The sequence below is a fragment of the Schistocerca americana genome, chromosome 6 (genome assembly GCF_021461395.2).
Source record: "Schistocerca americana isolate TAMUIC-IGC-003095 chromosome 6, iqSchAmer2.1, whole genome shotgun sequence".
Lineage (NCBI taxonomy): Eukaryota > Metazoa > Arthropoda > Insecta > Orthoptera > Acrididae > Schistocerca > Schistocerca americana.
Genome location: NC_060124.1, coordinates 145,437,499 through 145,453,146, shown reverse-complemented (window position 1 = coordinate 145,453,146; position 15,648 = coordinate 145,437,499). Strand labels below are relative to the sequence as shown.

The following is a 15,648-nucleotide window of genomic DNA, read 5'->3' as shown; positions in this document are numbered from 1 at the left end:
ATGAGTACACATAATAATACGACACGGCAGCCCCTGTGGATGGGTGCATTTAAGGATGTCATAAGGCCCCTGCATCCTCTTTTGAGGCAAGTTGGCCCACATCTGTTATAACTGGTGCTTGATGTCTGGCATCTGAACTGTCTCAACCATTTGCTTTCAGGAACAGATCTGGGGATCTGGTTGGGCACAGGATTCCCTCAATATCATGCAGACAGCTCATAGAGATCCACACCATTTGTGGACGAGCATTGCCCTGTCGAAAAATGGCACCACAGTACTGTCATATGATATGAGGATGCACAATGACCACAATGTACCATTGTGATGTCAGGGTTTCCTCAATCACTACCAGCTGTGTCCTGAAGTACCCAATGGTGCCCCATATCATGACACCAGGAGTAACACCACTGTTCCTGTCCAAAACACTGTAAGAAAGAGACCTCTCGTTAGGTTGCCACTATACTCATCGACTATGGTCATCCAGAGTAGAGCAGTACAGTGATTCATCGCTGAACACAACATAGGGCTTTTCATCAGCTTCCACATAGGATGGTAATTCCCTTGTTTGTCTGCCCCTCGTCTCCAACCGATGGTGCAGGATGACACAGGATGTTGCAAGGAATCCATTACTTGTTCTCAGATGGTTGAACCAGATGTGAAGGAGTTACAGTGTGCATGGTGCACAATACATCGATCCTGTCTCTTGGTGATCAGATGTGATTGACTGGAACCTTCATGATAAGTATGTCTGCCCTCACATTCACATGCAGTCCAACATTGAGCCACTGTCAAATGTGAATGCCTCATAAGCCTAGATATTGCATGATTAAACCAGCCGGCCAAATGGAGACCCACAGTTAAGCATCTTTCAAACCCTGCCAGGTGCTGATAATGTTGTCTCTCATGAATACATGGCATCTACGTGTCCTTCACAGTGATTACTCAACATCTGATGATGTTCACATCCCTTATATACACTATCACATGATGATATCATGCAAATTCAGTCTGGTGACCATTCCATTTGTCACAGATAATTGCAACTCTAAACATAGCCTATGCACTCAGGTGACAAAAAGTCATGGGATAGCAATATGCACATATACAGGTGGCAGTTGTATCGCATACAGAAGGTGTAATAGGGCAGTGCATTGACGGAGCTCTCATCTGTACTCAAGCCATTAGCGTGAAAGGTTTACGATGTGGTTATGACCGCACAGTGGGAATTAAAAGACTTTCAGTGCAGAATGATAGTTGGAGCCAGACGCATGGGACATTTCATTTTGGAAATCATTAGGAAATTCAATATTCTCAGATTCATAATGTCAAGAGCATGCCAAGAATACCAAATTTTCAGGCATTACCTCTTAACACGAACTACACAATGGCTGACAGTCTTTATTTAATGACTGAGAGCAGTGGCGTTTGTGTAAAGTTGTTAGTGCTAAGAGACAAGCAACACTGCGTGAAGTAACCACAGAAATCAATGTGGGGTGTACGACGAACGTATCTGTTAGGACAGCATAACGAAATTTGGTGTTAATGGGCTGTGGCAGCAGACAACCGACGCGAGTGCCTTTGCTAACAACACATTCCCTGAAGCGCCATCCTGGGCTTGTGATCATATCGGTTGGACCGTGGACGTCTGGAATATCGTGATCTGGTCAGATGAGGCCTGATTTCACTTGGTAAGAGCTGATGGTAGGGTTTGAGAGTGGCACAGACTCCACGAAGCTGTGGGCACGAGTTGTCAACAAGGCACTGTGCAAGCTGCTGGTGGCTCCATAGTGGTGTGGGCTGTCTTTACATGGAGTGGACTGAGACCTCTGGTCAAACTGAATCGATTATTGTCTGGAAATAGTTATGTTCGTCTACTTGTAGGATATTTGCAATCATTCATGAACTTCATGTTCCCAAACAATGATGGATTTTTTATGGACGAAGATGTGCCATGTCTGTGGGCAACAGTTGTTTGCGACTGGTTTTGAAGAAGGTTCTGGACAATTCGAGCGAATGATATGGCTGCACAGATCACCCGACATTACTTCCATCAAACATTTATGGGACATAATCGAGAGGTCAATTCGTGCCCCACCTGCTCCCGCAATACTTTCACAATTGTGGACTGTTATAGAGGCAGCATGGCTCAATATTTATGCAGTGGACTTCCAACAACTTGTTGAGTCCGTGCTATGTCGGGTTGCTGCACTATGCTAAGCTAAAGGAGACACGATATTACGAGGTATCCCAAGACTTTTGTCAATTCAGTGTGTGTATGCACCGATGCTGTGTGTGTGTGTGTGTGTGTGTGTGTGTGTGTGTGTGTGTGTGTGTGTGTTTGTACTGCATTACATTAATATGCTATCAAGTCTTCTGGGTACTTCACTTTTTTTGTCAGGAAGTGCAGATTAATTTCCACTGGTGCCAGACGTGTTGTGCTGGCGGTCTGTGTGCATGCCACCATGTGAAACGCATTTCCGTCTGCTGTGAATTGACCTCTGTTCAGAATCCTCTGGCGCGGCACTCACCACGTGGATGTTCCGCCACTCGTCGTCACCCCCAGCAACGGAGCCGGGTCCCGAGGAGGCGGACCCCGGTGTGGAGAAGCCGTCGGGTGTGGCGGGGGTGAGGTGCGGGGGCGGCGAGAAGAGCGCTAGGGGCCCCTGTCCGCCCCCGGGCACCCCGCAGGCGCGCTTCGCCGCTGGCACCGCGCACTCCTCGCTCTCGTAGAAGCTGCGGCACATCAACGTATATGCTCACTAACAAACGGTGTGAATGTATCGTACACGGCAAAATACAGTACGACCTTAACTATTCGGCATGCTCTGGTGTCTGTCAATGCCAGATTATCAAGGTCTTTTTTAAAACGGGATATAAGCAAAAAATATAGTTTTTATGTTCAAAAATACAGTGAAGCGCCAAAGAAACTAGAATAGGCATGCGTCTTCAAAAGCAGAGATATGTAAACAGGCAACACCTATATAAAACAACAAGTGTCTGGCGCAAGTATTACATCAGTTACTGCTGCTACAATGCCAGGTTACCAAGATTTATGTGAGTTTGAACCTCGTGTTACAGTCGGCGCACAAGCGATGGGACACAGCATCTCCGAGGTACCGATGAAGTGGGGATTTTCCCGTTCATCCATTTCACGAGGTACTGTGAAAATCATGAATCCGGTAAAGCATCAAATCTTCGACATCGCCGCGGCCGGAAAAAAATCCTGCAAGAACGAAACCAACGACGACTGAAGAGAATTGTTCAACGTGAGGGAAATGCAACGTGCCGCAAATTTCTGCCGATTTCAGTGCTGGGTCGCCAACAAGTGTCAGCGTGCGATCCATTCAACGAAGCGTCACCGATATGGGCTTTCGGAGCCGAAGGCCCACTCGTGTACCCTTGATGACTGCACGACACAAAGCTTTACGCCTCGCCTGGGCCCGTGAACACGGACATTGGACTCTTGATGACTGGAAATATGTTGCCTGGTCGGAAGAATCTCGTTTCAAATTGTATCGAGCGGATGGACGTGTACGGGTGTGGAGACAACCTCACGAATCCATGGACCCTGCGTGTCAGCAAGGGACTGTTCAAGCTGGTGAAGGCTCTGTAATGGTGTGGGGCGTGTGCAGTTGGAGTGATATGGGACTCCTGATACATCTAGATATGACTCTTGACAGGTAACACGATCATAATAACCACCCTGTCTGATCATCTGCCCCCATTCACGTCTATTGTGTATTCCAACGGACTTGGGCAATTCCAGCTGGCCAATGCGACACCCGACACGTTCAGAATTGCTAAAGAGTGGCTCCAGAAACAGTCTTCTGAGTTTAAATACTTCAGCTGGCCACCAAACTCCCCTGACATGAACATCATTGTGCTTATCAGAAGAGATCCCCACATCCTCGTACTCCTACCGATTTATGAACAGCCCTGTAGGATTCATGGTGTCGATTCCCTCCAGCACTACTTCAGACATTACTCCAGTCCATGCCACGTCGTGTTGCGGCACTTATGCGTGCTCGCGGGAGGGCCTACTCGATATTAGGCAGTTTCTTTGGCTCTTCAGTGTAGGTACACTAACTGTAATTTATAAAAAACACAGGTGGAAGTACAGTATAAAAAATTAAAGTGTATATTACTTTAATGTAAAAACAAAATTGAACTGAAAGTCGAATACAGTACTCCTCTATTTAAACAGTTAAAGGCTTAAAGCGTTAGAAAAGTTCGATATCCTCAATGATTTCTTGCACGCCGATTACGAAGTAAACTAAGCACCACTGTTTTGAACAGATCAAGAAGAAGCTAATTAACAATAATTGTCACTAAGAATTTGGTGCAGTTAATTATCTGTAGGGACAGCAAAGGGCGTGGAATATGTCGGATTAGTATTTGCCACTGAAGGTTTAATTGAAATTTTTTTCTACGCACTTAAATTTTTCTTCATTGCAGAAACGTTAACTTGCTTTTCGATTGTGTTCTTTTCTTAACAAAAACTGTTATGAACTGCAAATTCATAACTTCAGAAGCGTTGTATTGTTGCCTCTTCGCAGTATCATATCGTCCGTCAACTCTTCTTCAAAAACTAAATTTCTGACAATGTCAATCCATTCGCAACTTCTATGCTGAAAACGCATTCCGTTCATTGGCTGATGCAGAATTTTTCATCCATACAATTTTAGAGTGATCAGTTATGGATTCATCATCATCTGCACCGCTTTCCATGTCGACTTCTTGGACCGGGTTATGCCATAGTTTTCTCCAGGCCCTGTGCAAAGTTGTATTTTTCACATAGGTCCTAGCAATTGCCGCTGTGAAAATGGCGTCTTTAATGTTAAAACAGCGCTGGAACTCGCTGCATTGTGAGCTTAGCTGCCTTGGAACAAACATTCCTCTGTACCAGTACTTGAAATTCTGTATGGCTCCTAACAATTTCAGAAAGATATGTGCGGAAAATGTTACCTGGCACAAGCTCTGATTCTGGAGAGTGAACTCTGAAATTGTCAAGGATGCGAACTGCCTTAGAGTTTGTAGGTAGACCTATCTTTTCGAAAATTTCCTTCATATCTGGAACGAAATGGTAAAAGAACCAGTCTATGAACAACCCGACTTTCATCTACGCATTAGTCTGTGCATTGTAAGCAACTGGTGTATGTGTCACAAGAGGTCAACGTTTTTGATATATCCCGGTCAAAAAGACAGTTTATTAGCTTCTGAAGCATTTCCATATGCTACGGCAGTTATTCTTTCTATCTTTATTCTTTATAAAGTCCTTTGCCCAGGACTCCTCAGTTCCCGCTAGGGATGAATTTGGAAAACACTGCCATAACAGACCAGTCTCATCAGCGCCGAACTAAAAATGTGCGAAAATTTCGGATGAGTACCAGACTAGCGGGTCTGGCGGATTATCGAGTGTCAGATTATCGTGGTCTTACTGTACGTTTCGACCATCAACACTGCGACAGCGTTAGGAACTCAAACTGGAGTGAAGTGTCCTGCAAACTGAGATTTGCAAAGTAGGGAGAGTGAAGTCCATGGTGACCCCCCCCCCCCCCCCGGCCCCCTCCCCCCCCCCCCCAAATAAATTTATTTTTAAAAGCAGCATAAATTTTTTAATATCTTAGTTAGCAAAATATGACGCCGTTCAACGAAGACATTCAAGCTTAACTAATTACAAGTACTAAAAGCTTTTGTGCGGTAACAATTAGTCGTTTGCAGGATTTAATAACATGTCATGAAAACAAATCCATTTGTATTATTTACTAAACAGACAATATTCCGAGTTTTAATGAATTTTGTTAGTACGACAATATATTTATTATCAGTGTCCGTGTCAAGAGAAATAGCTATGAAGAGAGTTCAAGGCAATTCATCAATACTGTCCTTCTTTATATAAATATAAAAAAAAGGCAAAGGGATGACGGTAAGTAAACATTTATTACGAAATGTATTCCAATTTACTCAATTTTACCGCAAAAATGCAGTAGCCCACCTTGTACATAGGAATTTCCTAAACTGATCTAACTGTTGTTTATAGCCTGTTGTATTCCATGCATATTATTTTTCCTTGATTCTTCCCCACAAAATGTTTTATAATAAACTACCATTTTACTGGTCGCGATTTCGCCCGCATTACTCAGTAATAGAAAACTATATGGTTTGGTTTATCGAAGAAGCCCACCTTCTTTTGAATGGTTTCGTCTCTACGCAAAATTGGCGATGGGAACCAGCATTTCGCGATCAAGAAGTTTCTTCACCCTCAACGGGTGACTGTCGTGTGAAATGTCCATTCACAGAATAATCGGTGCGATATTTCTTATTGGCACGGTGAGTACCCAACAGTACGTGAAGGTTTTGGAAGACGATTTCATCCTCATTATCCGAAGCGATCCTGATTTCGGCAAGATGTGGTTCATGCAAGACGGAGCTCGACCCCATCGAAGCAGGAGAGTGTTCTATGTCCTGGAGAAGCACTTTGGTGACCACATTCTAGCTCAGGGTACCAGAGGCCACTGGCATGTGCCTCGATTGGCCACCATATTTTCCGGATCTGAACACATGCCACTCCTTTTTGTGGGGTATATTAAAACAAGGTGTACAGCAATAACACCAAACCCATTGCCGAGCTGAAAACAGCCATTCAGGAGGTCGCTTGACAGCATCGATGTTCCGACACTTCAGCGGGTCATGCAGAATTTCGCTATTCGTCTGTGTCACATCATCGACAATGGTGGCAGACACATCGAACCTGTCATAACTTAAATCCGAATGTCTATAGTGACGTTTACTTGTTGAATAAAGTGTGTGCACGCCGTAGTTTGTAACTAATTTACTTTTTTATCATATAATTCAATAATTGTCAACCTGTATATGGAAAGAACTTAAGACTACTGCCAAATTTAAATGGTAAAATTACATAACGTCTATAAACTCGGTAATCGCATAATATATTTTAGTCCGGGCTTGCAGTGGCACACTTTAGGAGTTTAAGTGGCATTGAAATATACGGTCTCTGGCGTCGAGAAATCACCTAAGATGGTTTTACTTGAAGTGGGTTACTTACCCGTCATTCCTTGGCCTATTTTTAAAAAAGAAAAAGACAGCATTGATGAATTGCCTTGAACTCTCTTCATAGAAATTTCTCTTGACACATTCAAGTTGAAAAAATTAACTTTTTTCAAGGGGATGTCCCATTTACATTACCTTATGCTCCATACGCTACCTATTGAGTCGGCCCTCCCCCCAGGATTCTAGCGCTGGTGGCGCCCGTGGTAAGGTCATATACATCCTGTGCATGAGGTAAGATTACGCAGCGTGTTTCTCGTTAAAAATGAACTGCATTTGAGTGTTGGTTGTATTGTGAGTAGACCAGGAAGCAGGCGCATGTCGCGGGGGTTTGGGGTGTAGGATCATGACAGCCCACCTCCATTCCCCGCCATAAGAAACTTTTCAGTAAAAGCGCTTATATTTTTACATTAATCAGTTTCAAAAATTCTCAGCTTGCTTTCTGAGAATAAAGTAGTACGAAAACTATGTCCCTAAAGCAAAGAACTACAGAAATTAGAAGCTATGTTTAGCACAGAATATTTCTCAATTATTTGCGTAAAGGTTTGTCCACGTGGATGGGCTCGCGAGCTAACCGGTTGCAGAGAACATTCCAATCAGGAAAATGTGCACATTCGCAGGCTGACCGTATTTGCTGTCAACAACAAATCTGAAACGGCTCGTGATTCGATTCGTAGAACCGGCAAATCATAGTTCGTTGAGTAATCGAAGAGAAAAGGGGAAATACCCTCCACTAAAGAGGAAATAATGGGTTACTTCTTAAATATTGTTGGAAATGATTTAAAGAAACAGTGTTCCTCTCATTTAGATGATCGTATAGCCGTCGTCTGCAGAACTGTATTCACAATCATAGGGAGAAGTGAAATCCCGATAATGGTGCCAGCACACTTAGGTTTTACATCGTGTAGATTAAGACGCACTCGCCCGCATCTCGTGGTCGTGCGGTAGCGTTCTCGCTTCCCACGCCCGGGTTCCCGGGTTCGATTCCCGGCGGGGTCAGGGATTTTCTCTACCTCGTGATGGCTGGGTGTTGTGTGCTGTCCTTAGGTTAGTTAGGTTTAAGTAGTTCTAAGTTCTAGGGGACTTATGACCACAGCAGTTGAGTCCCATAGTGCTCAGAGCCATTTGAACCATTAAGACGCACTCAAGGTAGCGGGGGCCTACTGTGTAATACCTCTTAAATCAGTTTCACAACAAATGTACTTCTCAAAACTTTCCCACAAATACTTTTCAAATGGGGCATTTATCTCACCAGCAATTTCTAATCCAAGCAAACAATTACTGTTATCCCGGGCAAGTATTTATTTCAGTTCTATGAGTCAATCTCGTCCGTCCCGCTCGCTCTGTCCATCTCTTCTGCCCCCTCACCACTCTGTCCATTTCATTTTCCCCCCTCTTCCCTTACGCCTCCTACACCCCCATTCTTTGTCCATCTCCCCCTGCCCCTCAGTCCACTTCTCTGCCTCGTGATGACTGGGTGTTGTGTGCTGTCCTTAGGTTAGTTAGGTTTAAGTAGTTCTAAGTTCTAGGGGACTGATGACCATAGTGCTCAGAGCCATTTTAGAACCTCAGTCCACCTGCTACTCCCCCCTCTCACTGTTTATATCCCCCTCGCCCTCTTTCTATCTGTCTCCTCTTTCCTTTCTACATCCATCTGCTCCCCCCCCCCCCCCCCCCCCCGCGCCCATTCCATCTTCTTCCGTTTCTCTGTCCATCTCCCCACCTACTCTCTCTGTGCCGTACAATGGCATAATTTTGTAGGTACATTCAGCGGCATATCTGGATACTGTCTGCTAAATGCGTTGCGAATAGAATTACTACCAAAGAAGTAATAAATTCAAACATCATGCACGATGCAGCAGTTTTTTACGTATTCCCACTGTTTATGATGTCATATATCGTGAACTATGTGCCGTACAATGATATAATTTTGCACGGATATTCAGTGCTAAATTTGAACACTGTCAGCAATGTGAATTGAATACACTTAGCAGTAAAGTCACTGCACGAATAGCGAAAATGTAGTTAGTGATAAACTTTTACCGTTTCATCATTTTGTGGGGGCTGTAAGCGAGAAAAATTTTCGTAAAAGCCTGAAATTATTTGTTTGGTTTGTGGGGCGCTGAAATTATTTGTAAAATTTGTTGTAAGTTACTCAAATACTGGATAGTGTGCATGGCCGCTATAAATTATGCAACGTGTACATTATGCAATAAATAGTATGGAAGTATGGATTAAACACATTGAAGATTGTATAAGCATTGTATTCATTACTCTGAATCGTGTCCAGCACGTATAAACCAAGAAGGTCATTTTCACAAATACGATGAAGTTCAAAAGTCAAATAGTAAATAGCTTTTTCCAAAGGGTAAATATTTTTCACTAACTTGCGTAATGTTCTTCAAATCAGTAAGTATCTTGTAGAACACATTTTCTAAAGTAGGCTGCGTTCTTCCCCAGCGTTCATGCTATTTCCTGGCCACATTTCACCACAATCTGTTATGCAGGTTAGCATCAATAAATTTAAACGTCATGCCTGATGCTGCAGCTCTACACACACCTCAGAGTTTATAACGTTATATATCCTGAACTATGCATCAAACAATGATATAATTTTGCAGGTACATTCAGTGGTATAATTGAACACTTTCTGCAAAATGTGTCACGAATAAAGTTAGTAGTAAAGAATTAATAAACAAAAACGTCGTACCTGATGCGAAAATAAACATAGCAACCGACAATCTTTTTTCCGTTCATCATTATTTGCCGGCCGGTGTGGCCGAGCGGTTCTAGGCGCTTCAGTCCGGAACCGCGCGACCGCTATGGTCGCAGGTTCGAATCCTGCCTCGGGCATGGATGTGTGGGATGTCCTTAGGTTAGTTAGGTTTAAGTAGTTCTAAGTTCTAGGGGACTGTTGACTTCAGATGTTAAGTCCCATAGTGCTCAGAGCCATTTGAACCATCATTATTTGAGGGGAGGTGGTGGTGGTGGTGGTGGTAGAGGGGGGGGAGGCAGTGTCAGCGAGAAAAAATTTGGTATATGTTTCAAATTATGTGTAGAGCTTGTTGCATATCACTAAGTGCTCTCGTTCTCAAACACTAGCCGCGCGGAATGGCCGTGTGGTTTAGGGCACCATGTCACGGATTGCGCTGACCCTCCCGTCGGAGATTGGAGTCCTCCCACGGGCATGGGTATGGGTATGGGTGTTGTTGTTAGCATCAGTTAGTTTAAGTAGTGTGTAGGTCTAGGGACCGATGACCTCAGCAGTTTGTTCCCTTAGGAACTCACACACATCTGAACATTTTCTCAAACATTGGCTGAATAATGCCTGGGTATTCGCGCGTAGTGGTCTGCATTTGTTTTTCACCCCCATCCTTACCCGTTTTATAGGTAGGTGGTCCTCACCCGCACAGCGACTCTTTCGAGACAGTGGTACGTAAACCACATTTCTTTAAATTTTTTAATATCTTGTTTTTTCTCGATACGATTTTGATGAAATGTAGCCTATTCGGTGCACCTACTTACGTCAAAATTACCAATGAAAACATCACAAAAATTCGTCTAGTAGTTTTGGAAATTAGCATGTTCAAAGACAAACAGACAGCTGCGACGGTTTTGCGAATTTATTGTTAGTACAGACGAAGATTATCGCATTAAAACGTTCATGCGTTATTCTGTAATTAAAAACTTTATATCATTTTACTGAAGAGTTTATAATTGTTGTTATTATTATTAAAATTATAGGCATTTGCGGACTGTAAGTCAGACAGGGTGTTCGGAAATCCCCGTTTCAAAGTTCTAGGACTTGTAGAAGGGTGTGAGTACATCATAGCTATTTTGAATCGGAACCCATGTTCCGAAACTTACCGCTTCCGTGCTACAGTCGTTTGAAAACATCTTTGCTAGGAAGGTACGCAGCAGGCTAGTCGTGGTTGGGGTGGTTACGTCGGATCGGTTGGTGCCATTTGGCGCCAAACGTCTATCCTACTTCTTTGACCTGGTTGGAACCTTATTCACGAGTCTGTGAGTGGAAAAGCAACAAGGTTGAGTACACATTTGTAGAATACACAGACACGATACTTCTGAGTGGCGGAACTCACGGATGGAAGATTTGCTTGCCGCCTTTATCAAGATCATCTTCCACAACATCGGACAACATCGCATACCTTTTTCTCCACAGAAAGAGTACTTTCATCGTCAGCAGGCGTGACTGCGATGCTCCATGGAGACGCCGCACTCATGAATAGGGCGAGGCCGTAATACATCACGTTGAAGAGAATCCGTCAACGAATACACGAGCAACTTCTTTGGCTATTAATGAGTGGAGTTGGAAAACAAGCGATTTACTGGGTCACGCCTATCAATTGCTTGCAAAAGTGTTCGCTTTACCAACATGTCTTTACATGGGTGTAGCCCGCAGCAAGCAATCACCACTCTCCGGACATGGGTTCCAGTTCAAAATATTATCTACTCATTACAAACTGTCCGCCCCCCGCCATCAAAACCTGGATCGTTGCCTGGAGAAGATCGTGCTACGCCTCGTGTAACCTTGCGTAACAAGGACAAACGTCCACCAGTACGTGTCGGAATTCGATAGTGGCAGGAACGTGGCCTATCGAAAACGCTATTTACCATTCCGCGATACTAATACATTGGTCCGGGTCTCACGACTGTCATGCGAATTTGGTTGACGAGGGCCACATTGCACGGATCTGCAGGAGCTCAGGGCGCCCACGCACCTAGCGCCGTAGAGAACGAACATATAATACGCCTATGCCTGTAAAACAGGCGTTCTGTAACATTTTTCGGTATGTTAGTTTCAGTTTTGTTTACCAGAATTTATGTTCTTAATTATTATTAATAGTGAACAAATTATTAATTGGAAATAACAGTTAAACGCTTTAATTGACTGCTCCATTGCTTTTTAGTAGAATATTTTATACATTATGAATGAAAAGACACACAACGCTAATATTCTACAATATTTATTATTTTACAAATATGTTTCTGGCTGTTACGATAAATACCGCCGAATATTACACAAGTGTCGTGTGTGCTTTTTTTCTGTCATAAAAGTGCAATGACTACAGTTAAGATTTGCGAAAATATCCCATTCCAGGAACTGTGCTTTTATTATAATTTTACATTTTATCTCCTTGCTTTGAGCGAAGCAGTCTCATTTCTTATGTCACTGAAGTGAAGTTTAGTAGCTGTGTCGCATTCTGTCGACAAGATAGCTGCGTTTGATACTCTGCTATCATACATAATCGACTTCAGTTTTTTTTAATTGTTTTTCATTAGCTGAAATTGTTTTCACAAGCGGCTGCAGTCCTCTGAGATTGCCATTAGCACCCTCAAAGTTATTCCAGTGTTTTTTTTATAAGCGTCGCTTAACACAAACTTAAAAAAGAAACCTTCAGATCATCCAGATGGGAATCCGTGTCAAAGCTGTTCATCAGGCATTTCAGCTGGAATCAGAAAATAGTTGTTTCGTTAACTAGCTCCGCTATTTCAGTGTTGTAAATTATGTAATCCGTCACCTGTTTTTGCTATCTTCCTCCATCGTCACGTCTCGCTTCAGTCCTCTGTCGGCAGAAATTGGCAAAAATTTGAGGCATTCGATCAAAAGCGTAATTTGCTTCAAGACCCCCTCGCCGACTTCTGTGTTCATACTGTATTGTGGCGAAGTATCCAGCAAAAACTCTATTGCTGAACACGAGCAAACAATGCAGGCGGCATCTGAGTAAACATAGTGCAGTATAAACACAGAACCGTGTCAGTGATAGACATTGAAAGTTGGACGTTAATATTTCTTTGCAAAGTGGACCAATGATTCTGCTGTGGTGTGCATACACCACAGACTTACTAAATACACAAACTCTGAGTCTGAGATATTATTATCGCGAGTAGCAGAGGAAACGTTAGCGACAGCCCCGGACATTTGCACAAGCCCTGCCCATTTACCCCTCTCCACGACGACTACCCCCCCCCCCCCCCCCCCCGGCAACACCAACCAAGAGCGCATCAATATGATCTTTGACACGACAGCAACGAGGACTACCAAAGATCACATTGATGCACTCTTGGTTGGTGTTGCCGGGGGGGGGGGGGGGGTAGCCATGGAGGGGGGTAAATGGGCGGGGCTTGTGCAAATGTCCGGGGCTGGGCTGTCGCTAATGTTTCCTCAGCCCCAGACGGTGCACAAGTCCTGCCCAATCACCCCCCTCCACACCAATCCATATCCTAAGCTCCGCCCATGGTGTGCCACATGTTCCAACGACAAAGTTGTTCGTATCACAGATATGCCAGTCATAACAAGGGGGAAAATCAGTACGAAATACAGTTTTCCCGGTACCATTGTGAAAAGAATTAGTAATATGTTCATTGAATATGTAAGTTGAAAAATCATCAATAAGAAAGAAAAATAAAAATGGTATCTACACTGTCTTTTTTTTTTTTTTTTTTTTTTTTTTTTTTTTTTTGTTAAGAGGAGTCGGAAGTGGTCGGACGCAGCCTGCGTTTTGGAATGAACATATTTCTAATTATTTTCACAATGGAAATGGGAAAACTGTATTTCGTACTAACTACTGATTTTCCCCCTTGTTATGACTGGCATATCTGTGACACGAACAACTTTGACGTTGGAACATGTGGCACACCATGAGCGGAGCTTAGGATATGGATTGGTGTGGAGGGGGGTGATTGGGCGGGACTTGTGCACCGTCCAGGGCTGTCGCTAACGTTACGTCGGGGCTGTCGCTAACGTTACGTGAGTAGCAGCGAGCGAACTATTGTTGAGAGGAGTCGGAAGTGGTCGGACGCAGCCTGCGTTTTGGTAATTTGCCTTTTGTTGGACGTAGTTGTTGCTTGCTTGCGCACTGGAAGGATTTTGTCAGATTTGTGTATGCTTGCGAGTAATATTTGTATCTTTGTTGTGGCCAGAGACGTCTTTATTGAGTATAGACATTGTGGAATGATTAAAGTCTGTGTTTGGCAGTATTTAAATAATGTATTTTGCGAATATGGTAAATTAAAGTCTTGATTGGTTTCTTTCGTTTTTTACACCGTTTAAGGCTAGTTACCAAACCCCTCCTGATCATTCAGTCTCTCTATACAAAAAAAATTGCAGTAGATATTGCAAATATTATGATCATGCATTGTACTCTGCATGGATCGCAGTATTGCTTTTGAGACATTTTTAGCAGCGGCAAGACAAGGTAAGTTGTCCTTTGCGTGTAGGAGCATTGCATAACGGTTGTTAGGAGCTGTTAAAGAATATTTTAAAACTCTCAGTCGGATAGAATTCTTAATGATTTGAATAATTAATTTCTGTTTCTTTTCGTTCTCAGTCAGATTCTATTATTGTCAGAGATGCAACATCACGTATTCCCGTGCTTCTTTTAGCAGAACAAACAATAATTACAAATATACACGAGTTTATAAAAAAAAGTAACAATTCAGTTTTAACGTCTGTGAAAACAGCGTGAATTTACAGCCGAGGGCCGAGAGAAAGGTTGCTTCTCGTAGGGAAATACATTCTTTTTTTTTCTTAGAATAAACTTGTACTTATGTGTACGAAAAACAGCAGTGATTACCATTCGGAAATGAGCGCTGTCAGTTTCGTGACGTGATTCACAATTCTTGTCATACCTTGCTTCGAAGTCGGTCATTGCCAGTTATAATTCAAGGGTTATAGAGAAAACACCAAGTACGAACACCAGAAAAGCGGATATGTTTCTTCGGATTAAAAATAAAAATATTAAGCACCGTATAAATCAGACTCGTGCCGATCTCCTGCAGCTCTTTGATTTATACAAGTCACGTGACAGAACGTACAAACTCCACTTCCTTGCACGTGAACAGGGTCACATAGTTTTGCGTTTACCCACATGTCACTGTAGCATCATGAAATTAATTTGGGCAAAGGGTTTTAAGGCTATGTGGGAGAAAAAAAATTCAAGGTAACGTACAGTGAATCGAATGTGCATGAGGCAATAAACAACATCCCACCTGTAGCGTGGGCACAGTCTGTGCGGCATGCTGGAAAAGCTTCAGAAAGAAGAATTTTACAGGTAAGAAATGATGGATATAAGCCTTGAACCTATCATCGTAAATTTACGATCAGAGTGTTCGAAAACAGATTCAAATAGTGACGATGATATTACGATGTAGACTTTGGAACAAAATTTTAAAGACTCATAGTTTAAATGTGTTTGTCAACGTATCAGTTGAATACATAATAATGAGAACTTCCTAAGCTTTTTGATTAGGACTGTGTATCCTTTTAATTATGCAGACTATAATGTTCAACATATTGCCCAAGGAGAAGTTAAGCTTCTCCCACCACGTTGTATGCTCTTATGACACGCGAGAATGCAGCTGGATAATTTCGTCAGAAGTCCGATATTTCCACATGTAATTTTCAAGGCACGAACTGGATAAGGCCTTAAAATGACAGAAACGGTTACTTATGGAGATATCGGTGGTTTTCGATGTTATCGGTCAGCATTCCCTGGAGTTATTCTCAGATAATGGTTAGCTGTTGGTTCAACCGGTTGTTCAATGGATTATCAATGTGGT

At 42.9% G+C, this 15,648-nt stretch overlaps 1 protein-coding gene across 2 annotated transcripts in view; it reads right to left on the bottom strand.

The window, feature by feature from the left end:
• The window catches only part of LOC124619885 (protein CBFA2T3-like), a 73,211-nt gene that overhangs the window by 21,360 nt on the left and 36,203 nt on the right, over positions 1-15,648 (bottom strand). For both annotated transcript variants that reach the window (XM_047146513.1, XM_047146512.1), the window contains exon 2: positions 2,529-2,733. In XM_047146513.1, the coding sequence (XP_047002469.1) occupies positions 2,529-2,733 (205 nt within the window). The remainder of the gene's footprint in view (positions 1-2,528; positions 2,734-15,648) is intronic.